This window comes from Pangasianodon hypophthalmus, chromosome 15, assembly GCF_027358585.1.
Source record: "Pangasianodon hypophthalmus isolate fPanHyp1 chromosome 15, fPanHyp1.pri, whole genome shotgun sequence".
NCBI lineage: Eukaryota > Metazoa > Chordata > Actinopteri > Siluriformes > Pangasiidae > Pangasianodon > Pangasianodon hypophthalmus.
In genome coordinates, this window is record NC_069724.1 from 3,673,367 (window position 1) to 3,699,311 (window position 25,945).

General features: G+C 37.5%; 3 protein-coding genes across 6 annotated transcripts; 2 read left to right on the forward strand and 1 right to left on the reverse strand.

Annotated features, from left to right (window-relative positions):
• The first annotated feature begins 2,592 nt into the window (after positions 1 to 2,592).
• LOC113541708 (organic solute transporter subunit alpha) lies at positions 2,593 to 7,081 on the forward strand. Its single transcript, XM_026938838.3, has 8 exons — positions 2,593 to 3,074; positions 3,711 to 3,862; positions 3,961 to 4,034; positions 4,205 to 4,363; positions 4,579 to 4,690; positions 5,556 to 5,702; positions 6,113 to 6,218; positions 6,744 to 7,081. Exons 1-8 carry the CDS (start codon positions 3,002 to 3,004, stop codon positions 6,911 to 6,913), a joined length of 993 nt encoding a protein of 330 aa, XP_026794639.1. The 5' UTR covers positions 2,593 to 3,001; the 3' UTR covers positions 6,914 to 7,081.
• Positions 7,082 to 8,770: 1,689 nt separating this feature from the next.
• Positions 8,771 to 18,596, forward strand: pdk3b (pyruvate dehydrogenase kinase, isozyme 3b). 4 transcript variants are annotated; one of them, XM_026938818.3, is made up of 12 exons: positions 8,771 to 8,923; positions 9,011 to 9,115; positions 11,056 to 11,197; positions 11,926 to 11,997; positions 13,053 to 13,237; positions 14,121 to 14,210; positions 14,335 to 14,412; positions 16,050 to 16,126; positions 16,217 to 16,318; positions 16,514 to 16,627; positions 16,710 to 16,823; positions 17,432 to 18,596. In XM_026938818.3, the coding sequence occupies exons 2-12, from the start codon at positions 9,013 to 9,015 to the stop codon at positions 17,570 to 17,572; spliced, it is 1,218 nt and encodes a 405-aa protein (XP_026794619.1). In that variant the 5' UTR covers positions 8,771 to 8,923; positions 9,011 to 9,012; the 3' UTR covers positions 17,573 to 18,596. The 4 variants fall into 4 exon arrangements, with proteins under 4 accessions (XP_026794619.1, XP_053096318.1, XP_053096317.1 ...); XM_026938819.3 differs by having other exon boundaries at positions 8,897 to 8,915; XM_053240343.1 differs by lacking the exon at positions 9,011 to 9,115 and having other exon boundaries at positions 8,786 to 8,923.
• pcyt1bb (phosphate cytidylyltransferase 1B, choline b) lies at positions 18,540 to 24,428 on the reverse strand. Its single transcript, XM_026938820.3, has 8 exons — positions 24,268 to 24,428; positions 21,320 to 21,419; positions 21,103 to 21,219; positions 20,093 to 20,244; positions 19,854 to 19,932; positions 19,633 to 19,775; positions 19,338 to 19,526; positions 18,540 to 19,221 (listed from the first exon to the last, which is right to left on the reverse strand). Exons 1-8 carry the CDS (start codon positions 24,343 to 24,345, stop codon positions 19,102 to 19,104), a joined length of 978 nt encoding a protein of 325 aa, XP_026794621.1. The 5' UTR covers positions 24,346 to 24,428; the 3' UTR covers positions 18,540 to 19,101.
• Between the last annotated feature and the right edge of the window lie 1,517 nt (positions 24,429 to 25,945).

Consider the following 25,945-nt stretch of genomic DNA (forward strand, 5'->3'; position numbering starts at 1 on the left):
GCAAAGTTATTTATATTAATGAATCATGCACCATTTGACCGGAGACTAACAAGCATGTCTTAAAATGATGTCTGGATTTGCCTCTACACATTATGGCAGCTAAACATGGCAGGTTTTATGGCAAGTTTTTCAATGATGCCATCACCTCAAACTCTAGGTTAATATAGCAATTAGTTTATTCTGACCCATTATATAACTAAAACATAATTTAAATATCTAAGTTTATTTTGTATGGTTGAACAGTCTACAGTAAAAACAGTGAGATTTAACATTTAATATTTAATACTGAACAAAACAAGAATGATTTTGGTCCTCAACAATTTTAGCTAGTAGAAATTATTTTTTTTTTGTCATGCCAGGAAAGGAAGAAGCCTTATATGTGCATTCACAACTCTGTGGTAATAAATAACTAATGTAATAAAAACAAAGTGATAAAGACATTCTAGACAACCATTAACATCCACTGAAAAATTTCATTGGAGGAGCTTGGTACATGTACAATGTATTCTGGTTCATTGTGGGGTCAGAGACCTTAATGTTGATGACCGCCATTATACGTAGACATTTTATTTTCGCAAGATCAGATTCTGTCCAAATGTCAGATTCCTACCAGCATAATTACCAAAGCTACATCAGCATATTCAGGCGGTATTCTCTAAAGCAAACATTAAGGGTTAATCAATATCATGAAAATTGAGGCCAGCTATCTAATCAACTTAGCATTGTAGATTCATATTTCCATGAAGAAATTCATACTGCATTCTTCAATCTTATCCCACACAATGATAAAGTTCTTACGATATATAGGACTGCACCTAATTCCTTAAACTAGAATAATCACTTCCAGCCCTAGAGGACTGGAGTTCAGCACAGCTGGTTGATTTTTGTGCACTAGCCCACTTGCTAATCTTGGTAAGTAATCACTGAGTTGAATCAGCTGTTTTTCTGCAGACTCATCACCAAACTGTGGTGGACTCAAGCCAGCTTGGCACAATAAAGAATTTGATCAAAGTGGGGAAATGTCAAATGGAAAAGTCTGTTGGATCCGGATCCACCAGAGCCTATCCCGGGAATACTGGGTATGAGGTGGGAATACACCCTGGATGGGATGCCAGTCCATCACTGGGTACCATGCACACACATTCACGCTAAGGGCAATTTATCTTCGCCAATCTACCTAATGATGTTTTTGGGAGGTGGAAGGAAAGTGGAGAACCCAAAGGAAACCTGAGGAAACCATCCCAAACTCCACACAAACAGTAATTTGACCTCAGGATCAAACCAGGGACTCTGGAGCTGTGAGACAGCAACCCTACTGGTTGTACCACCTATTCTATTTACTATTCAGTACAATTCAATTTTAACACTTTTAAAAATTGTCATAATGCAGCTGTACAGAAATTAGGCTGTAAATTTATATTTAGGTCCCTAATGAGCAAGACAGAGGCAACAATGGCAAGGAAAAAGATGACATGAGAACGAAACATTGAGAGGAACCAGACTCAGAACTGAACCTTTTATAGGTGACACAATAGTGGGAATATATATTGTTACTCTTAAGTCAAACCATGCTGAAAAGTGTGTTGAAAGATTGTTCAGCATGAGTGTCATAAGCTTTATGATCATAGCAGCAGTTCTTACGTACAAGTCTACAGTATCCAGGTGAGATTATACCGAAGCAAGGGAGAGACATGTGGGACCATCAACAAGACAGTCAGCATACTTGAATAAATTCTGATATAAATTTATCATTCTTATATATCTTTACTTTGTAGACCAAAATGAGAGGTGGGGTAATGGGTATGACATTGACCTTTGTCTACTTTTGAAATCAACTGCCTCCTTTTACTATGTTGCATTCTTTAGTTATCTTTAAAGTCTATGCATAGTAAGGGTGTCATTTTTTTCTGGTGCACAGCAATGTGTTAGAAATATAACATGCTACTTTAGAGGAGTGCCAAGGTGAATGACCTTAAAACCATGTACTAAAGCTTGTTGTGAGGAAGGAGCAAACTACCATGTTGGCTGGCAAACCTAATGAGTTTATATAGTGATCTAATTACATTTATCCTCGTTTGAGTGTGCATCCATATTTCCATTCATGATTTAAGAAAAAGACTTTTATGACTTTTATGTGTTATTTATGTGTTATTTATTTTGTATGTGTTATTACACATATATATATATATATATATATATATATATATATATATATATATATATATATATATATATAGTCATTTGCAATGAATCCAGTGTTTATAAAAATCAAAGTCTCCTATACAGTCAGTTCATGTTTGTATAGCTAAGACAAACAGAAACTGACTATCCTGGTCAAGGAGAATGATGAAAAACTAGCACAGGCTGATGTTTTCTTTGAAACATAGCCTTGGGTTTATCAGAACCATCAAGGAGAAACTCCATTTCACCATCTGTATAAGATGCAGAATGGTAGCATTCAGTAAATCCACCATCTATGCCTTTATGATATGAGGCCTTTACTGCCACTGGCTTTTCAGCAAATCAGTTTCCCTTTCAAAGTTCACTGCTTTAACTATGTGATGACTCACCTGCCTGACATATTAACCAAGAGACTTAAGGACGCCTACATTGTAACTAGTAAGAATATAACTTAAAACTAAACAGACAAAACCTAAATAGTGATGATTTCTGGTAGCAATTTAGATATTTAGATTGCATTTAAATGAGCCCTTGTCACACTCCATCACATATACATTGGCTTTTGTGTTTTATTGGGGCACACATTCACACCAGGAAACAGATGAGGAGGAGCTTCTTGAGATTTTATTTGGTCAGCTATCACAGGAGTTGAGAGCATTTTTTCACCACATGTGCAAATGACGCACTGTATTTATTCTTAGTTGCAGAAGATTTCATCTTCCATACTTGAACCTGTTAGCTGGGTCCTAGAATTTTGGGAAAACCATTACTGGGAGCTGTTTTGTTTTCTCAGAGTGTTGTATGATTTTCAATATTCATAATGGATGATCTGAATGAAACTATCGATCCCAGATGTCTAGCTGAGCCACCTCTGGCTATGGACGTTATTGGCCGTAAGTATTTTCTTCTATTTAATTCTAAGTGATTAGAGGGTAGTTTTGAAATGGATGGTCAATAAGTTTTGATCAGTCAGACTACATATACATTCATGTGATGAAATCTAGATTAATTTTTAATTATCAGCTGTTTAATTTTTAAATAAGCTTTTCCACCATGCCTACAGGTCAGACATACTGTAGCTGTAGAGAATATTTAATATTAAATAATGCTTAAGAATGAATTAAAGATGCATGTTGCAAATTCATAATGTATATGTAGTCTATGTATATGATACACAATTATACACAATTATATAAAAAATAATGCACGATTTTGGTTAACTAAAAAAGTATGGCAATAAGAGGGCAGAAATGCATTTTTTTTCGTTCTCTAATAAGACAGGACACAAAATTAACTTCGGGTTTCTTGCATTCCTTTTTGGAAGTCACAATTTGACAGTATTTTAAATGGATGATTTATAGTACATGCCTCTTTCAGCCCTATTTTGGGATCGCATTAAGTCCATTGCTGTCTATAATTTTCTAAAAAGTTCTTGGCCAGGGGAATTGATCATGCATTATTTTGAAATTTTAGTTAATCTAATTCATTCTATTTATATGAATAAATAAATGATTGCCCATTTCTCACAGAGCTGGATGTGTTTGGGATTGCTCTATACTCCATCATGACATTCATGGCTAGTGTATCTCTATTGTTGTATTTGGAGGAATGTGTGTATATCTTCAAACACGTGTCCTACCCAAAGAAAACCACAATCATATGGGTCAACGGTGCTGCACCAGTAAGATTGTTTTTTTGCTTGTTTTTACAATAACCTAATACATAATCATCTGTAAGTCGTACAGTGATATGGCATGACATGATTCCTGTCACTTGCAGATCATTGCTACTATGTCATGTCTCGGAATGTGGATCCCAAGAAGCACTATGTTCACAGATATGACCTCTAACTCGTAAGACACTCACTGTGAATCCCAAGAAAAGAGGTCATTGACCTGTAGAATTTAATATCTAATGTCTGTTACAGGGGGTCATTATGATTTATTGTTTGTAGTGGACTATGCAGATGATAGTTCATTGTTAAATATTACAGTGGGTGTACTGACATATGTTCTGTGTGTAGATATTTTGCAGTTGTGATCTACAAGTTTCTGATCCTCATGCTGGAGGAGTGTGGTGGTGACGAGGCTTTTCTGAAGTACTCAGAGAACAAGACGATCAGGATCAGCACGGGACCGTGCTGCTGTTGCTGCCCCTGCCTCCCCCGAGTGCCCATCACACGGTAAACTCAATCTGGTGTTCACAAAGAGCCAGTTCTGTCTGAATGTCTGATTCAGCTGCTTAAAACTCAACAAGAAGTCACATATTTACATAAATCTCTTGTTGATGGTGCATAAGAAGTACAGTATTGATCCTTAAAACCATGAATGATGCTATAACAGAGTTGTGAGATGGTACATATTTCTATGAGACACTAACACCACTAACTTTGTTTAGGCGTATGCTGTTCCTGCTAAAGCTGGGATCACTGCAATATGCCATTATGAAGACAGTCTTCTCTATTTTCTGTATTGTTTTATGGACCAATGGAATCTTCAGTCCTTCTGATGTATGTAAAGTCATTACCCAGTTCAGACATACAATGAAAATCACTCGCATATACGTGAGATTTTGCATTTAGGGTTTATACCAAAATTCTCTATTTCCAACCGGACTCATGTTCGAATTGTCTGTTGCTTGAGTGAGTGGTTTGTGATTTACAATTAAGGATTCTGGTCTTCTTAATGAGTTCAAGCTCAAGTATGAGATTCCAAGTGACTATCATATAACAAGATGGATGACATTGTGCAAAAGCATATCAAGAGCTTGTTGCATGGCATCACAGCCACCGGATTTACCAGTGACAATGTCTAATGTCTCTCGTTAGCTTACTGCTGGACAAGTCAAGCAATAGCTGGTGTATTTGAAGAAATACTTTGTTACAGATAATATTATTGCAAAAAGAATGAATTTGGAGTGAGCATTGGTGGTAAATTTTCAGAGGCAGGTCATAGGAGAATGAGCAGATTGGTTTGAGCAGACAGGAAGGCTACTGTAACTCAAATAATTACTCTTTATAACCGTGGTGAGCAGAAAAGCATCTCAAAATGCACACAGAGTAGTTATTTGAATTAAAGTAGCTTTCTTGTCAGCCATTTCTGGATGTTTTTTGTTTTTCCACACCATTCTGTGTAAACCCTAGAGACTGTCATATGTGATTTCTAAGGAGTTCAGCGGTTTCTGAAATACTCATACTAGCCTGTTTGGCACCAACATCCATGCCATGATCAAAGTGACTGAGATCACATTTATTTTGCCATTCTGATGTTTGTTGTGAACATTAACTGACACTCTATAATGTACAGTATGTATTATATATGTATGTACATTGTATGTATGTTTACTTGTCTGTCCTTGTCTATATTTGTACACAGGTGACGATAACAGGAGCTGCTATCTGGATAAACCCATTCGTAGGAGTCCTGACTATTATTTCCTTGTGGCCGGTAGGCATCATGTTCATGCACATACGGAACACACTGCGCAGCATCAAGATCATCCCTAAGTACGCCATGTATCAGGTGAGTGCGTGTACTGCCTACTCAGTGACAGTGACTTGCACAGGCGGTCTGGGTATTGCCTTCTTTAAAGTTTATCTGGAAGGAATTCTATACGTAAATGTTGTAGTAACCTTATCAGTGGGGTCTTAACTAGGGGTATGGCTGTATACCATGATAAGAAATGAACATTATCACTTATCAGTTTTAAGCAGATAATTTACAACACGTCACTGCTACTGTAGTGATGCATCATTTCCTCCCATCTTCTCTGTGGAGTCATAAACATATATGTAGTACACCTGTACATGTGATATGGGATTGTAGGGTTATCATACTGTGAATATTTTAATACTAGTCTTAATTTGTCTCAAAATATTTTTGCTATTTTTCCTGTGTGAGATATATAAGTTGTCATGTACATGTGCATTTAGCTGGTCCTGGTCCTGAGTCAGTTGCAGTCAGCCATTATTAATATCCTGTCCCTTAATGGAATAATTGCCTGTTCGCCACCCTACTCATCTGTAGCCCGAGGAGCTAGTGAGTATTTCTCTTGTTGACTTTATTATTTTTATTAGAAGAGATAAATAATAACGGTAAAAGCCCATATGGCAAAATGATGAGGAATTTACTTTATTGATTATATTATACTGTATATTCAAATGTAAAGTTTGTTAAATTAGAATTATTATATACTAAGTCACGTATGCAACATGATGGGGTGTGCTGTTATAGGAAAATAATCAATGATATAGTGGTGTGATCTGTTGCCACCCTGAAGTTGGTTATTTTCCTGTAACAGAATGCTCCAAAGTGTTTTTCTCCTTTCATGTGTCAGCAATTTGGCAGTGTTTACAATGGTTTATTTATTAAAGAACAACATGTCTTTCGTTCACGTCTGTTGTATTGTTTCTATAGTAAAATCTAGTGTTAAATTAAAATCAATTGGGATGTTGTAGTGCAGACTATGAGAAATGTATTCTGCACTTACACTGCTGATGTTTGGTTGTAGTTATGCTCTATGTGTTGAACGGGTCTAACGTCACAAACTCTGTTTCTATGTAGTGCTTACTGAGCAGTTAATGATTGTGGAGATGTTCATCATCACGCTGGTGACGTGGACGCTGTATAGACGTTCGTATGAGCCTGTCAAGCTGAAGCCCTATGAGAGTGAAAATAACCTGGATGCTAAGCTCAGCTTAAAACCTACCTTAGACGTGGAGCATGCTGCCTGACATGGAAGAATATATTTATAATACTGTGCCTTTTATATTTGTGTTTTTGTATTTCAGTATTTCATATATCACTTCATGTATGGTGTATATATAGTATATAGATATAATAAAAATAACATACAGAGTGGAGAAGACTCTGTTACTCTCACCACCTCCGCATCTATTACAGTTTTTTCCATTTTCTAACAGACATCTTGCTTCTGGCACAATTCCATTAAATCCAAAATATGATAAAAATCACAAATTTTTTATGAAACATACTTTAGATTCAAACAAACTATGCAACTACAGACAATATCGATTCTGTCTTCCTTAGCAGGAGTACTGGGACTAGTTGTTGCCACCCAGGTATTTCAAATCCTTCTGGGTTTTGCTTTATATTTATTTATTTATTTGGCACATGCATTAATCCAAAGTGATTTACAAGTGATGAAGAATCCAGTCCCAGCACACTGAGGGCTAAAGACCTTGCTCAAAGGTCGAATCATGGCCAAATGGCCAAAAGCAGTCTCTGAGAATTGGACTCACAATCTCAGAGTTGTTGGCACTAAATATTAACCAGCGAGTACCATACTAGTGAAATTTGGCTTCTTTTTTACTAATTCAGAGGGCATATTCTCAAGATTCTGTACTCTCCTTACCACCATAAGCACAGAATTCAACACAGATTGCCATGAAATGCATCCCTAAGATGTTGCCATTAACACATTTCTTTCTTTGTGTACTAAACAGACAATAGTTTTATCTCTTCAGAAAGACAATTTCATCAAACATTTTGCTACTAGCGTACGATCTTGATAAAAATTTCTTGTCGAACACTCTCTAGCTTTGGACCCATCATGTCTGAAGCCCAAGTCATTTCTCTTATCAAGACATTGCATTACATTTACATTCTCTATGCAGAATGAAAGATGCAGAAAAGTTTATCCTAAAATTTTGACATGACTGTTTTTATGTACTTGTGTATTTTTTTAAATAGGAGCCATATATGTAAAATTTATCACAGTTTACCTCAATAATATGACTTTCATAGGAAATTGTAGGAATTCAAATCTCTCTCTCTCTCTCTCTCTGTGTGTGTGTGTGTGTGTGTGTGTGTGTGTGTGTCCGTGCACGCATTTGTGTTCCACTAAACATTTACCAACAAGGCAGTGCTAAAATGTTCCTGAGATGAGATAAAACAAGGTTCATTTTGTAAAATAATAAATTATTGTAAAATAATTGAGATGACAAAGGGTGAAACGATATTGTGGGAAATGTAAATTCTTCTTCTAACCTTTAACATATTGTTCTAATAGCTAAGTAAGGGTGATAAGAGCGGCCCTTAAGGTCCAATTACAAACTATATTCACATTACCGTGTAATAGATACACACCAAAGGTACAAAAGATGCACCCTTGAGTAAGGCTGTAGTCAAGACTGCCATTGTCAAGTCCAAGGCCAGGACTAGTCAAGATCGACGTTCAAGGTCAATAACCATCAAATCATTTTTGAGGCCAAGCCTTTACTTCAGCTGATTGGCTTCAGTCATGCATTGCACCAATAATTATTATTTTTTATTTTTTATTTATTTTTTTTTTTGTAGAAGAAAGAATCAAACTTTGTGCTCATGACAAGAAAGGACAACATTATTTTTCACAAACTCTCAGTCAAGACCGAGACCACTGCCCAAGACGGATTCAAGTCCAAGTGCAGATGCAAATAAATCCGAGACAAGTCCAAGTCAATACAGAAAACGTGTTGAGACCCGGAGACTGGAGTCCTACAGCCTTACCCTTGAGGGTGCCACCCCAAGGAAAAGTACAGAACCCTTGTGACTGAGAGTACAGAATACAAGGTGCCAGTGCCAAGTTGATTTCCCAAGGTCGTGTAGTTCTTCAAGTAGTGTGGATGTTGCTGCTGTTTGGAGAAGAGCGCCACCTCTGGCCAGCTGCGTCACCCTGTCATATCACGCGTAAAGGATTAACTCGAGCTCGCCTGAGTGAAATAAGTCTATGATAAAGTAAGCAGGTGAGATGGAAACAGAAAGTGACACATGTGATTTTTAATGACTGAATGTGCAGATTGCTGATATCCTGTACGCGGTTCATTTGGCAGCCATGAAGCTGTTGAACGTCTTAATGAAAGATGTCACGCACAAAATAGAGTATTATTCCCGATTCTCGCCTTCTCCGATGTCCATCAAGCAGTTTTTGGATTTCGGTGAGTAGCCTAAGACGCACAGGTTGGTCCCGACTTAAACCAAACCGACAGAGATACTAAGAGTGGTGCAGATCAGCTTTAAGATCAGTGGGTTTAAAGTGGTGTAGATTGTACTCTTATTATACTTTATATAAATTCTGTGGAGTCCTGCTCCATATGGGGAGCTGCTTTTACGCACAGCTCATGTAGGCAGTGTAATGCAGGCTTTGGAAAGAGCAGAGTCAGACATACAGGTTTAAGTTTACTGATACACTTACAATGTTATTAAAATGATTGCATTTTGGTCTGGTGGGTTGTGTGTGACATTTGACATCATAAAGTGGGGTTGCTTTATTATATGATGCTTTATGACCATAATATGATGTTGAGATCAACTAGTATCACTAGTTGTTTTGGTTATTATTTAGCTGTAAGCCTTTATTATCATAGCCATTATCATAGTTGTAAGCCTAACTAACTGGTCCCTTGAAATGAAAAGGGGGTAAAAAAAAAAAACAAGTAATGTTAACTTTAATCCAACTGCAATTTTACTTACACCAGGAAGTGTTGATAGTATGACACAGTGTTTCTATATCAGGTTGAATGTAAAGTTCAGGAATTAAAAAAAAGCTCTAATGGCTCATATAAGATAATATGGGGATACAGATTTTTCCTCTTTTTCTTAAAATCTGTGTGAAAATACTTTTGCTTTGTCTCTGGCAGAAAAAAAGTTTGAGAATCTCTGCTATAATTATATCTAATCATATCTAAATGCATTTGGTTGTGTTTTTTTTTTTTTTACCAACTTAAATTGCACTCCAAAAGATTTAAACATGTAATTTGTTGATACTATTGTTATTATACTTGAATTATATTGTAAATATACTAATGCGTGTACTTATACAGTATGCATAAGCTTAAATGCTGCTTATACTGCAGCTAAATACACTTTAGTGTACATCTTTCATATACTAAAACATAAAGATTGCCTTTTTATATAATTTAAATAATACGCTTAAATAACAATGGCATGGCAAGTAATATATTTTTGGTTAAGTAAGTTTCAGTGTACTAAGCAATATGTTTTTTCAAGTGTAGTTCCTTACAGCATACGGAAGTATAATTTAAAAGATATTACCTTTCAATAAAAGTATATTTTAGGACGTGTATATTTTGGGTATGAAAAATGTACTTTTAATATTCTGTACATACTTGTACTCTATTTATGCACTTAAGTATGCTTCATTTTTTGCAAGGATAAGCTAGCACACATGCTTCACAACAGTTCCCAAACTGTTCCTAAACTCCCCGTAACAAGGAGCCAAAGTTTGCATGTCATTAACCTGTAAAATACAGCATTTTTGTTTTTCCAGTGCATGCTACCATTGCGCCTTTAAGCTTTTGCCAAGTAATGGTGTTTAATTTACGTAACGTACAAGTTACCACATGGAGGAGTTATCAAGTCCATTCCTGTCGTTGTTTCTCTGCATAGTTTCTTATTTCCTTTCAGTTCTAACACACCGTGATAGAGGCCTTCTTTAATGAAAACTACATTAGTAGAGAAATCACTAGTTGCATGTTCAGCTGAAGAGTCATATAAGACTGTAGAATTATAGGTCTTGTTCACTGTATCTGTTTATAATAAAAATAAAGTCTAATATACCTGTATAGAATATACTTTCAAAACATTTACCATCCTACTGATGTTAGGGTTTACATGAAAATGATATTGTTTTTAATCTAAATACTTTCTCTGTATGTGATCTTGGCCGGTGACTCAACTAAAGATAGTAAAAGTGCATGCTGATACCAACATTTAATGTGGAACACTTTCCTGGCAAGATCACTGGGCACTGACCTTTGAGGGGAAACAGACGGGCAGCACAGGGACAGATGCACAGACCATGAAGTGTAATTTGAGGAAATTACTATAACCTACATGCATTCTTTCTCTTGTTCAGGTAGAGAGAATGCTTGTGAAAAGACCTCCTATATGTTCCTGAGGAAAGAGCTGCCTGTTCGTTTGGCTAATACCATGAGAGAAGTCACTCTTTTGCCTGGCAAGCTGTTAAATCAGCCATCTGTCCAGCTGGTCCAGAGCTGGTGAGAGGTGGGGCTTAATGAGGGCGGGGTGATGATAAGTGTGGTCCCATGTTCCCCTACTGTCAACAAGCTCACAATGGCTCAGAAGTACACTTGAATAGCGCAATAGAAAAGCGTTTGCCCTGTTGTCTGGAGATGAGTTTTGAATCCCAATGAATTGATAGATTTTTACAATATTCCTGATATTGGACCAGAAATTCTAGTAGATACAATCTGAACCTGAAAATATACCATGTAGGGTTTATATCAGGTGCCTACTTGGAATAGACAATAGGGAATTCCTTGGGCGCCACCTAGAGAGGAGTACTAGTTTACAGAGCTTTCAGTCTAGAGCTAGTACTAGAGTTGTGTTCAACATTCAGCTGAAGGTCATGGTGATGTGGCAATGCTTGTCTAGGGCATAGCCCAAATTTATTTTAGGTCAAGTGGGTATTTACTGTCATTCTACTCTCCCCTGTAGAAGGTGGAAGGTTGAGGTCTGCTCTCCTCATTCTCCACAGGAAGTGAAGATGCTGAGATTATAAGATTATTATCATAAGTTGCATGTGTACAGGCGAAATATCATCTGTGTGTCTCTAGAAGGCCATAGACGATACCTGTGAGGTTCTTGTTCTTGTGCATGCTTTTGTGAGCATAGTATAATCCAGTGCTATTTTTATTTTATAGTGAAATACCTTTAATATGTCTGTAAAGCTGTCAGGTTAAAAATGGTTCGTTTGATCTCTCAGGTACAGTCAGAGCTTTGAGGAGCTGTTGGATTATGAGAACCGGAACCCAGAGGATCCTCGCACCCTTAAAGAGTGAGTATTACTGTTTGGAAAAAAACAAAGATTTTCAGTACAATGCTTGTAATAAAATATTACATTTTCTGTTGACTTTTCCTGGTGGGGGTTACAGTGGCGCCTGGGTGAGTAGGTCTCCCAAAACTTCTCTATCCCGGGGCATAGATTCCAGCTCCTATTGGCTGACTATAGCTAGCCCATACTTTCCCACCTTACAGATTACCTCAGGCTCTTTCCTTGACAGCGAAGTGACATTACATGCTCCATTGCAACGTTCTAGTCTGTCTAATACTATCTATCACATGTTTGCTGCCTGACTGATCCCCAACCGTCTTGCTGATCAGGTTATGCGGAAAGCCTAGTCACCAGATGCTTTCATGCAGGCATCACCCCAAGGCCTGGTCCCCAGTAACCCTAATCTGGGCAGGGTACTCTTTTTTACAGCTTTAATTGGGGTCTTTATGATTGCTCTTTTGTCTCACCTTCTCCCTCATACCTGCCACACAGGGAGTATTTAGCTCTCAGTGACAGAGCCCTGAGGTCCACCAAAGTACACAAGCCCATATACCACGATAAGATCTCAATCCACGAAGGGGACTATATATTTTAAAGTCATATATTTTGGTAACAAAAAAAATCACATATGATTTGTTAGAGCCTTTGTAAGTTCATAAGACTACAGAGAAAGGTTTTTATTTTATGCTGATCCCTTGGGGTTAGGGTTATCTTAACAATTGAATTTGTGTTTAAAAGTTTTGCCACTTTATCAGTTGTACTAAATTAAAAACAGTTCACACATATGCTAATATGCACACAATTCAGATATACAAGTTTCTGAGTTTGTTGCTGGGTTTGACATGCACTGGAACTGACACCTTTGTGCTTGTGAGATCTTGTTGTTTTGACAAGCGCCCAGTTTGTATAACTACATGCTTTAAAGCCTTTTCTCGAAGCTGATTGGCACATTTTAGCCCAGTCAACATTGAGTTTGCGTTAATACTTAGATATACCAGGATAATAGAAAGCCTTCAAATGTATCCTGGTTTTTTTATCTTACGTGTTCAAACTGTCAGTTTCTTAGACGTCCTTATCCAGATCCGGAAGAGACACAATGATGTGGTTCCCACTATGGCCCAGGGAGTGATCGAGTACAAGGAGAAGTTTGGTTTCGACCCTTACTTCAGCAGCAATGTGCAGTATTTCCTGGATCGTTTCTACACCAGTCGCATCTCCTTCCGCATGCTCATCAACCAGCATAGTGCGTGGTTTCATACACAGAAGCTGGCAACTGCATGCTGCTTCAGTAGGATGAAATGAACCAAGTTAATATGTGATTAACACGTTTAGTGTAGCGTAATGTAGTATAGGTTAAACCTATCACTCATCCGGCCACTTCATTAGGAATACATGTACCCCTGCTCATTCATGTAGTTATCATATATATTAATATGATACAAACATCACCTGGTCATTTGCCAATCTTCAGCTCCTGCTTTCAATCTTCAGCTGTCCAGTTTGAGTGAGCCTGTGCTCACCTTAGCCTCAGATTCCTGTTCCTGGCTGAGAGGAGTGGAACCAAATGTGCTCCTGTAGCCTATCAGTCTCAAGGTTCGAAGTGTTGTGCATTCTAAGGTCATGTTGTGCATTCTAAGGTAAAGAGTGTTTACTTTAGTTACTACAGCCTTCCTGTCAGCTTGAACCAGTCTGGCCATTCTCCTCTGGCCTCTTTCATCAACCAGGTGTTACCTGGATGTTTTTGTATTTTTCGCACCATTCAGTGTAAACTCTAGAGACTGTCATGCATGAAAATCCCTGGGATCAGCAGTTTCTGAAATACTTAAACCAGAACGTCTGGCTCCAACAACCATGCCACAGTCAAAGTCACTGAAATTACATTTTTTGTTTGACGTTAACATTACTTGAAGCTCTGGACATGTATCTGCATGATTTTATGCATTGCACTGCTGCCACATGATTGGCTAATTGCTATAATCACATGAATGAACAGGTGTACAGATGTTCATAATAAAGTAGCCGATGAGTGTACATGTACTTGTGCCATTGTGCAGCTATTTCTTGTACTCTAATGTGTCAGATTTTGATATCACATAGTGAGTAGATTTAACTGCATCCTACTGCAGCTCTCCTCTTTAGTGATGACATCAACCACGGCTATCCCAAGCACATCGGAGGCATTGACCCAGCCTGCAACGTGGTAGAGGTAGTGAATGGTATGAACTTGCACTGAACTAAAACCGCTAGAACATGAACATCCTCTGTATTATTTCAGTCTCAGTGCACATTATGGTTATAGTGTCAGGCTTCTCATGCGTGACTGTCTTCTTCCTGTTTCAGATGCATATGTGACTGCAAAGATGCTTTGTGAACAGTATTACATGATGGCACCCGATCTGCACATCCAGGAATTCAACTGTGAGTTTGTGATACATTGCAGTGTATATGATTATTACATGTATTATCATATTATTTTATTAATGTTTGTATATCTGAGAGCAAATGAGTAATAGCCCAGCTCTGGCCCACACTTATCATTTCTCTTGGCCCACATATTGCTGTGGAATGACAACAATAACCTTATCTGAATCTTGTTGCCAGAACACAGCTACAACTTAACCGTATTGAGACCATTTATGTGTGGTGGTCTGGGAAAACCGTTCACATTTTAACATTTTGACATTTTACTATATATAGTACTGAAAACTAAAATATGTTTTCATTTTGCATGTATCTCAACCAGAAGAAAAATTTATGGCATTTTAAAATCTGTGTACACCCATGAGTGAATAAGGGTTTTACACCAATTCCACCGAAAGCTACCGCTCCCACCGTGGCATTTATAACCTAATGTGCATTAGTGCTGCCAAATTTGAAAGAGTTCTAAGTTTACAATGGAAAATGACTTCTCACTTTGATTATCAGCATCATCCACATCAGACTCTGTCTCATCACCTGAAGTAAAATTCGCTGACAAGATTTAAACACAAGTCACTCTTTGTCATCTCTTTGCTTGGCAGTTTTGTTGGCTAAATTTCTTTTTATTAATGTCTTTTTATTAGGTCATTTAAACATTTTACATCTTTCTCTGCTGTTGTCTGTACGTAAAGCGTACTCTGGTTTGATAATATGACAAGGCAGGCGCTTCACAGACACCACGATAGCACGTAACTATCCAATAATTTGACCAAATCCTGAGGAACTCACTCTTATCTAGCAAGGTTTTAGATATCTCCTGTTTTTACCATTGTTTTTTTTTTTTTTTTAAAGCTAACTCCTTACCTGATGTGATTGTTGTAGGCAGACAGCCATGGCTAGGTAAGCCTAAGCTAGTTCTGGTAAAAAATATATTTATGCTTTCTTAAAATAGAGGTGTCAAAGTATATTGGCAGAAAACCTCAATCTTGGTCAAAACCAGACTGCTTTTCCCCAACCACTGCACATTAAAGGCATATCATAAGTACAAGAGCTTCTAGCTGGGCCCAAAATTAAAAAGCCACACAAGCATTTACGTTATTTTTAGCCTGGATTCCAAAGCCATGAACAATTTTAAATGTGTCTGCTTACAATTAGCAACTTTTGGTCCACAGTACACTTGGCATTGCTATAACGGACTCATGACTCATGGAATCATCTGTTATATGGGTATAATATTGTATAAGAGTCAGAGACAGTATGTGTCTTTTTGTATCTATATATAAGGATATCTATTATAGAGAAAATTATTAGTAAACAAAACTGCATGATATTATACCACTCTTTTCTTGTTCTGTTTTGATGTATAAAAGTGTTTATAGAGAAAATACATATCAAGGAAGAAATAACATTCCAGACAAAACTTATTCAGGATAATAGTCATTGTTATCAATTTTAATATTAAATGTTAGATAAAAAAAAAGAGTGAGTACAGATCTTTGACATATTTGTGTCATTTGTACTCCATCTGTAACATTTTTTATGAAAAATTAGAAAGTTTTTTAAAGCAAAGTTCTTTCAAAGACTGAAAGTATTTAAAGACTTATCCATGTGTATCACTGTGATGCAAAACGTTCAAGGCAAGAACCCTGATAAGCCCATCCAGGTGGTCTACGTGCCATCCCATTTGTTCCACATGCTCTTCGAGCTTTTCAAGGCAAGTGCACTCAGGTTACATGATCTGGTGTCACTCTGTGTTGGGACAGTGGCAGTAACGACTGTTCATAAATACTGCCTTTATTTGTAGAATTCCATGCGAGCTACAGTGGAGCTTCATGAGAACAACACAGAAGGACTTCCCCCTGTGAAAGCTCAAGTGACTCTAGGAAAAGAAGATCTCTCCATAAAAGTATGTTACATAAGGAAGGCTATTGCCACAACAGCACACAATAGAGTATTTATAATGTCGAATGCTTCTTTGCTTTTCAGTTGTAAAGGTAAAACAAGACATGTTTGGGGTCTCTTAGAGTGGATCTTTTTCATTTATTGTCTATACATTTCTAAAATGCTATGTGCTGTATACTTTTTTCTCCATCTTTGGCAGATTAGTGATTGTGGAGGGGGAGTACCCATGAGGAAGATTGACCGCCTTTTCAACTATATGTACTCCACAGCTCCGAAACCAATGCTGAATCCTTCACAAAATGCTGCGCCACTGGTAACCCCGCCCACCTTGCAGTGTATTGTTATGTTTGTGAGAATGTGTGATAGAAATGGTAACACACTCTTCCCTAATGCAGGCTGGTTTTGGCTACGGTTTGCCGATCTCCAGACTGTATGCACGCTACTTCCAGGGAGACCTATGCCTCTACTCTGTAGAGGGATTAGGAACTCATGCAGTCATCTATCTGAAGGTGTGATTTAAACATGATTCAAGCTTCATGGTTCTTGGTTTTGTATGCTTTTTTTTTTTTAATTTACATTTAGCGTATAGTCAGGAAAATAATCAGAGTTTCATATATGTAGAATCTGTGTTTTTATTCCTTATTGTTACTCACTTTTATAAAGCATAGTCCCAGACAAAATATCTAAAAAAATAATCTAGAATATCTGTACGCTCAACACACAGTACGATGTGCAGTGAAATGCTTTTTACGACTGTCTGTGACATAAAAATAGAATTTACATAAACCAGAATTTATAAAAAAAGATAGATGGCAGCAACAGTATGAACTATAATTGGAATAAAGTGCATATATGTGCAGTTTTATGTGCAGTGAAATGCTGTGCATCGACAGGCTGAGGTAGTTGCAGTGAAACTATATAATAAATATTTGTATTTATTGATTTATTTATTTATTCTGTAATTTGTATTTTTGTACGTACCTGAAAAGAAGAAGAAGAAGCTATGTATTCATGATTAAACACAGATTTACACTAATCCTGGCGTTTTGAGGATCAGTTCACGTTATGTAGAAGAGAAACCCTCATGCTAAGACAGTGTCTAAACTGTAATCCACAGGCTCTGTCCAGCGAGTCTTTCGAGCGACTCCCCGTCTTCAACAAGTCAGCGTGGAGACATTACCAGTTAGGTCCAGAGGCGGATGACTGGAGCAACCCCAGCAGCGACCCTCGGGATGCATCCACATTCAAAACAAGATAATAGACTAACACGTCCCGTGTATCAGTGACTGCCACCTGGAGAGTCAAAATTAACAGTAGACTACCAAAACATGCACCCTTTTTCAATCATCATTCATTCAGTAACTGCTTTATCCCAGGTATCTTTATCAGGGTGGTAGGGGATCCAGAGCTTATCCCTGGAACACTGGGTGGGAAGGTGAGAATACAGCTTGGATGGGATGCCAGTTTATCGCCAGAGACCATGTACACACTCACACATTATGGACAGTCCACCTAAAGGCATGTTTTTGGGAGGTCGGAGGGAACTGGTGAATCCAGAGGAAAGTGACATGGACACAGGAAGAACATGCGATACTCCGTACAAACACTAACCTGAGCTCAGTCTCGAACCCTGGAGCTGTAAAACAGCAACACTACCTGCTGCACCACCATACTACCTGCTAATCACTTGTTGATGTACTTAATACACTGCTGATTCATTCATTTTTTAATCGATGTTTACAGCTCATGGATCTCCTTATCAAGAAATACTGCACTTAATGAGTCATAAAATGCCAAATCAAATTCCTTCTGTAGCTAAAGAACTTGCAGAAACCATTGCTTGTTATGTTAGGAGGCATTTTTCAGCACAAGAGCTAACAGAACTTGAAGAAATTGTGGATTTGTTTTGTCTTCACAGTGTGTTTTTTTATCCTATCTAAGAAAGAAATGGGTGTAGATTTTCATCAACTTTGTATCAGGTCACTTTTGTATATTTTAATATTTTAAACAATTGATAATGGATGGTAATACCACCAAATATAAACACTCCTGGTTGTAGACAGGATTGTAATATGAGTTTGTAATAGGTTATATGTGTGGTGACTGGAATTCTGGGAAAGTATTTCTGCAGAGATCACATCGGGTAGATAAAGAGCTAGTTTAACAAACTTGGCTGAAAAAAATTTACTATAGGCTATAAATAAAGACTATATACACAAAGATGGTGATATTCTTAAAATATTTTATTTATTACATATTAAATTAAATGCAAACAAAATCAATGTGCTGGTGTCTTTCATTGGAGTAGAAATGGTAAATAAAAATGCTCATTGAAAGACACTGACATTTTATTACAGCTAAATATTGTGTAAGAATGCATTTGGGTTATCCCGTTTTATAAAATAAATAATTGCAAAATAAAATAATGGTTACAAAATTAAGCTGGGGATCGTTTGTGTAAGCTTTATGGCGTCTCTGAGAAAATCAGGAAATAGAGATCAAATCATTATCTATTCATATAGACTTATACATAGAAACTGTAATGTGCATAAATTTAAGACATGCAAATACAGTGCTGTAGTTTGTAATCAGCCAGTAAATGGAACTGTGGAATGCAGCAGACAGGCTTTGACAGGTTTGGTAAGTATTTGTGTTGCGTTTCAGTTCTTGAGTATGTGAGTTGAATGTGTGAGAATGTGAGGATTGAAATTTGCTCATCATCACTTTTCCTGTCTGCTGCTGGCACAGCGTGTTTTAGCTGAAGGAGGTGCAGAGGTGTGGTAGGGTTCAGAGGGCCGGAGGTGAGAGAGAGCGTCCTCTTGTGGGGCTGCTGCTGGGCGAGGTGTGGGGCGACTGGTACGGAGATAGAGCCTGCAGCACACGGCCGCTCCGCTCCTGGATCATATGCTTTTGGGAAAAGAGTGCACAGAGTTGATTAAAATAGGATTAATAATTCTCTTTCTATTTTCCATAAAACTGAATTTGCTCCCTACAGGATTGTAATGAATGCTTCACACACTCACCCATGGTCCATCAGGGCCAAAGAGCTCCAGGAAGTTTCCAATAAACTCACGGGATTTCTCTTCCCATTTCAGTATGAGGTCATGGCTTTTCTCTTCCACACGGTGCACTAAGTGTTTAGACTTCTCTTCCACTGTTTTCACCTTCTCTTTCATTTTATCCACCTGGTTCTGCAGACGATACTTGTTCTCCTTTAATGTTAGACAGGAAGTGACACATTATGGTGTAGAAATTCTAGAAAATCATGGTGCAAACAACATCTAGCACAGCATTAGCTGCCTAATTCAGTCTTCTTACATTGATAAACCCAACGTTCAATTCTCGGGCTGTGTAGCCTCTTTGCAGGTTTCTTCGCACATAGACGTCATAGTCGCGGACGATGCGCGTGATGAGGTCTGAGGTAGAAATGCCTTCTGTCCTTTGTGTTGCAACAAACATTCCTAAAACACACCTTTACAGTTCACATAATACATTATGCTAATTAAGAAAGTTTTCTGCAATGTTGTGCTTGGACTTACCTGCTGCTTTGATATGCTTATACACATCTTCTGATCCTGCAGAAGTGTATGGGATATCATCATGGGCCACAAAGTCAATCTGCATAAAAAAAGATATTATTAAATGTCTTAACTGCAGCAAAGAACATTGAACATTTTATTTGAGGATGCTTTTAAAGACCAGCAGACTTTGGGTCTTGAGTTCATGAGGTGATGACTTGAATTTAATGTGGAACATGATTGGGTCACACTCTACTGACCCTGTGTTTCTTCAGGAACTCAGGTGTGATGGTCCACGGGGCATCACGGACCACCTCGTCTACGTAGCGGCAGTGTATGAGAGCTTCATAACGCTCAGCTTCGGTCATTACCGTGTAGCCTTTATACTTGTGTGTTAGCTTGTCGCTGCAAACTGAAACACATACACATACAAGTGGTAAAGCTTGGTGCATGATGGAAAATTTTTAAGTGATGTCTCAATTTCTCCTCTAGGTGTTGTTCCCATCACAGCAAGCACTGCTTGCTATTGTCCTCAATTCTCCGTGCTGTAGTTTTGTTTTGAAATGTGCTGCTGTTTTGATTTTGGTTCTGTCTCAGCCCCTGTCCTGTGACTGGTTGGCTATGCCATTGTGTTCACCTGTTCTGTGTTAAACAGTCTTAAATAGTTTCCCTATATATTCCCCTTTGTTCTACTTCGCATTGCAAAGTGTTGCCAAGTGTGTCATGCATTTTTTCCTGTTTTTCTTGCTTGTCTTACTGTTTATGAATATTGTGTTTTGAGCCATGCTAGGAACCATGATTACAATTATTGTATTAAAGCCTACGCTGAGTGTACACACTTGCCTCATCCTGCTTCAAACCATGCATTACAAGTAAGTAATAGTATTACTAATGATATCATAGGGCTTCGAACACCCCCCCACCACACACACACACACACACACACACACACACACACACACAGTTAGTGCGATGCTGGTCCTCCTCCTTCCCCATGCTATATCATGGTTGGGGTAAAACCTCGCCTGGTATCAAAAAAATAGTGAATCAGGAAATCTATTTCATTCTTTTCCTTCCTTTCATGTCCTCCTCACTCTATACTACATTTAACACTTTTGTAATAAAATATTTAAACACATGTCTCAAGTCATAGTTTTGCTGAGTGCTGCTGCTCAGGTACACAACTTGGTGTATGTGAGATGTGGAAGATGGATGTTTTCTTTTCAATGGTCAGTGTGTCTGTGAGTGTACTTGTGCACCTGAAGCTCACCTCCAACAATCAAGCATGTGTTGGGGAACAGATTCTTGGCTTGCATAAGAGCACGGGCATGGCCAGAGTGGAAGAGGTCAAAAATTCCATCAGCATAGACCCTCACAGGCCGGTGAGCTGTGGAAGAGCATAAAGAAGGCTTGTGTTCTCTAAACATTTCAGTGTTTCATTTGAAAGTTTGATTTGTTTCATTTGAAAACACAGCAGGATGTCTTACCAGGAGTGCCACGCCGGGCCTGGGCTAAAGTTACCTTATCATGGGGGACTTCAGTATCAGTGCTTAAATCTTTAGCAAAGATTGCAGGTTCCCTTAGAGTCTATAAGAAAGATACATAGATTTCAAAGACGCATTTTCATTGTACATGCAAAGGAAGAATTATTGGCATCCTGCAAGAGAACAGGGAAGATGACTTGATGTAAATATTACACAGAATGTTTCCAGTTTTAGATAAACTACGTACTTTTCTCCAGCATAAATCATTCTCATAAGAATGATAGTATTTTCTTTCAAAAACATATGAAGCAAAACAAACTATCATTCATAAAAAATATTTTAAACCACTTTCAGATCCAGAAAACTTGATACTGTTGACTTTAAATTGTTCTGTTTCTCTGGAGTATAAATATAAGAATGCATCCAGGCTTTTCTCTTCCACCACCATGGGGAAGGACCAAAGAACTTCATAAAAGGGGTGATAGAGGCTTAGAACCATTAAGCACAATCAGGGTCTTTATTTTAAAAAAGTTTCAGAAGTCTGAATCAGTTGAAACTTTATCAGGAAGATGACGCATGAGTATGTAAGTGTTAAGAAGATGCTTTTGTTATTTACAGGGGATGCTTCACCTAATAGTAATTGTCAGGTGCTAATAATTCAAAATTATTATAAAATACCATTTTTGTAGTATAGAAAAATCATATGTTTGGAAAAATACATGTTAAAAATCTATAAAAATAAAAAAATGTGTTAAAATAACACAGTACAATGGCCTCACATGTTTAAACTCAAAATATCACTCACTACAAGAGAGACAGACAGAGAGAGCACGAGAGCACAGCCTTAGATCAGGTCAAGAGATAGGATTATCTGAAGGTGAGTTGGAATCGGTGAAAAACGGATGACACAGAGAGCTAGTAAAATTAAAATCATGTCTCCAGGACAAATCAGGATCTAACAGTTATCAGTCTAAATAGGTTCATTCATTTTTTTTATGTAAATTACAGTATACATGTAACATACAGTCAATATGTAACATACGAAACCATGAGAAATAAGATCCCAATTATGATAATCAACATTATGTATATGATATATAAATATCGTCACCATACATTTGTGTAATGGGACAATATAGCTCATTGTACATACTAGTCAATCATTTGAATTGACTCATCTTCTGGAAGAACAAGTAGTTCGTTTGCGTAACGTGCTAGTGAAGCAAATTTCCATATTCACACGTTATACAGAATAATCTGTGCTCCACCTGTGTTGACTTATATAATTCTTGTCCTATCTGGAATTTAGATAAGAAACTGCAATAACAATTGCTACAGAGATGCATAATAAATAAACAGTATATGTACATGCAATCTAACTGATATGTGATGTTGTCAATGGCCTTTGGACCATCAGCTGTTCGGAGTGCACTCTCAGAGTGGCCAATGAAGCACAGACGAAAGGAATAACGACATAATCTTTACAGCAGACAGTTAGTTTAGTTTGAGTTGAGATGTTCTTGACATAGTATTTCAGAAACCAATCCATAGATCAACAATTTTGCTCTGTCCCATTTTCCAATACACATTAACAAGCTCTCGAGAACACTGTGTACTTGGTGTAGGTGTGTTGAGAGGTGAGAGAGGACAAAAATACGGAGTGGGGTAACCAGAAGAAGGTTTGGGAAACAGTGTGGGTTGTCTACCATGTAACTCATCAGAGTATTACAAGTATTTGCCAGTGTGGATGTGCAAATATCTCACTCAATCACACACTCACACACACACACACACACACACACACAGGTGTACGTGGATACATACACTACGGAGAGTATAGTGACTATTTGCCAACAATTAGCAGTGTATTAGAGGCCATATGGGTCATGTGTTGCATTTAATATAAAAATATCCTACATGTCACAGCAATTTAGAAAATTTGTTCATTTCAACATGAGAACAAGTTGTCTGCGTTTCACACGATATATCCTTAAATAATAAAAATGAACAGCCTACAATACTGGATTAATTTTTTATAATGGATAAAATAAGACTCATTTTCAGGAGTGGTCTCAAACTTTTGGATCCTCCTGACTACACAGTAAGGTGAGACATTAGTTTACTAGCTTAAAAGCTTGTTAGCTTAGAACTAAAACAAACTTCATTTCCTTAGTTCATTTGTGTAGCAAGTAATTCTTATTCGTTTAAATTAAAGGGCCATCCTGGGAAACCTCTATTTGCTCAGCTGTGTATACTTTTACCCAAACAGCTGTATATATTTTCACTTTTACCCAAACAGCTGAATATATATTTTCACTTTTACCCAAAGAGCTGCATATATTTTCACTTTTACCCAAACAGCTGGATATATTTTGACTTTTACTCAAACATCTGTATTTATTTTCACTTTTACCCAAACAGCTGTATATATTTTCACTTTTACCCAAACAGCTGTATATATTTTCACTTTTACCCCAACAGCTGAATATATATTTTCACTTATACCCAAACAGCTGTATATATTTTCACTTTTACCCAAACAGCTGTATATATTTTCACTTTGACCCAAACATCTGTATATATTTTCACTTTTACCCAAACAGCTGTATATATTTTCACTTTTACCCAAACAGCTGTATATATTTTCACTTTTACCCAAACAGCTGAATATATATTTTCACTTATACCCAAACAGCTGTATATATTTTCACTTTTACCCAAACAGCTGTATATATTTTCACTTTGACCCAAACATCTGTATATATTTTCACTTTTACCCCAAAAGCTGTATATATATTTTTACTTATACCCAAACAGCTGTATATATTTTGACTTTTACCCAAACATCTGTCTATATTTTCACATTTACCCTAATAGCTGGATATGTTTTCACTTTTAACTGTCTATATTTAACTGGCTCCAAAACTAACCTATAGCTAAGCTGCACTTACCTTAGCAGCTGCAGGTCTGCGTTTCTGCTGACCATGAGCCTGCTGGCCACGGGATCCGTTGCGTCTCCTTTTTGCCATGCTGTAGAGGCTCTGTCCAGGCCCGGCTCGGTACCTCCACGGCCACAACGTACCACTGAGCTCAAACACACGTGCAAGGGCAGCTAGAGTGATCCATGTAAAGGAGCAAATGTACAAAGTTCAAAGTTCACCTTGAATACAGAACCTAGAGCAATCATTTTTGTAAGGCATATCAGTGTATAACTGACCTAAAATAATACTACTGATGGTGTCATGCTACACTGGAGCACTGATCAACTGATTGGTGTTATTTTAAGCAGAGATATATTGCTAAAATTATTTGATTACATTAGATTCTCATTTGTTGTTCACTGAACATTTTTGCTTTTTTTGTTTTGCATTTTTATGTCAACAACGTATTCTATTAAAGACTTCTTCTTAAATGACGATAAGCAAACATGCATTATTACAAACATTATTCCAATAATATTTCATTCCATAAATTTAATTTAAACCTTATTTTATTTTGATTGTGTAATGATGATTTTGCTGTCTCCGCACAGCACATGCCGGTGATACAGTCTGTGTGGCCTTATTATGGTACAACCACTTTATCTTATCTTTTTCTTCAACCTTTTCGAACTTTTCTCTTCTTCCTTTTTCTCTCTAATCAGTTCATTTCTGTGACCTTTCACATTGCAGAAAAGTTTCTTTTCGGGTTTATTTTTTTCTTCTATATATCCTTCAGTTTTGTTGTCTCGCCTGATTCCTGACAGCCTTATAATAAAGTGAGCTGTTTGGAAGGAGACTGGTCATGTCTTGCTTGAAAGATGTCTCATCCATCTTTTCCAGTGCATTATTCTTCTCACTCCTCTTAGCAGCCATGGTCTCCTCTGTGTTCCTGAAATAGTGATTCACATACCATGCTGATTTTAAGAACATTGATGGCTTCTCATCATCCGTCTAGTAGTCAGCAATCATGTTGGAGTCCACAGGGGAAACTGATTACTTCTAGCTGCGCTTTTGGTGGTGAGAGCAGTATCCTGGCTGATGGTGTGGAGTAGATCAACAAAGCCATTTGAGATGCTGAGCTCGCTCTTAGCAGTGTTTGCTTTCTGAATGCTGCAAGACAAAGCATGGTTTGAGGACAGTTTGGTTTAATAAAAAGTGTCTTTCTTACTTATTGACCTGCACCCTTAACAAAATGCAGATTTCAAAAGCTTTGAAGCCTTCTGTTCCTCATCCTCCTCTACTGCAACTGCACCTTTTACTTTTTCCAACTTTTTCTAATGGATTCATGCCATTCTCATCCACTGTTTCCATCTCCACCTTCAGTAAAAAAAGAAAATACAACAACCAAACATGCAAACAAATAAACAAGCATTATGGACAACAGGAATGGGTTAGACAATGAGCTAGAGTGCACAGAACAGGTTCATGTACACTGCCATCTTCTTCACTTCACACACAGCAGACAAAAATGCATTTACGTTGTAATCATAAACATTTTGAGGCTTACTGACAGACTCAGAAAGATGCTTGTCTACTGGTTGTTTTTTTTAATCTATCCTTCTTATAATATAGCTTATCTTTTCTGCTTCGAAAGGAGCCGGTGGTTCAGGCATCTTTCTAGGATGCCTCCTGGACGTCTCCTCAGGGA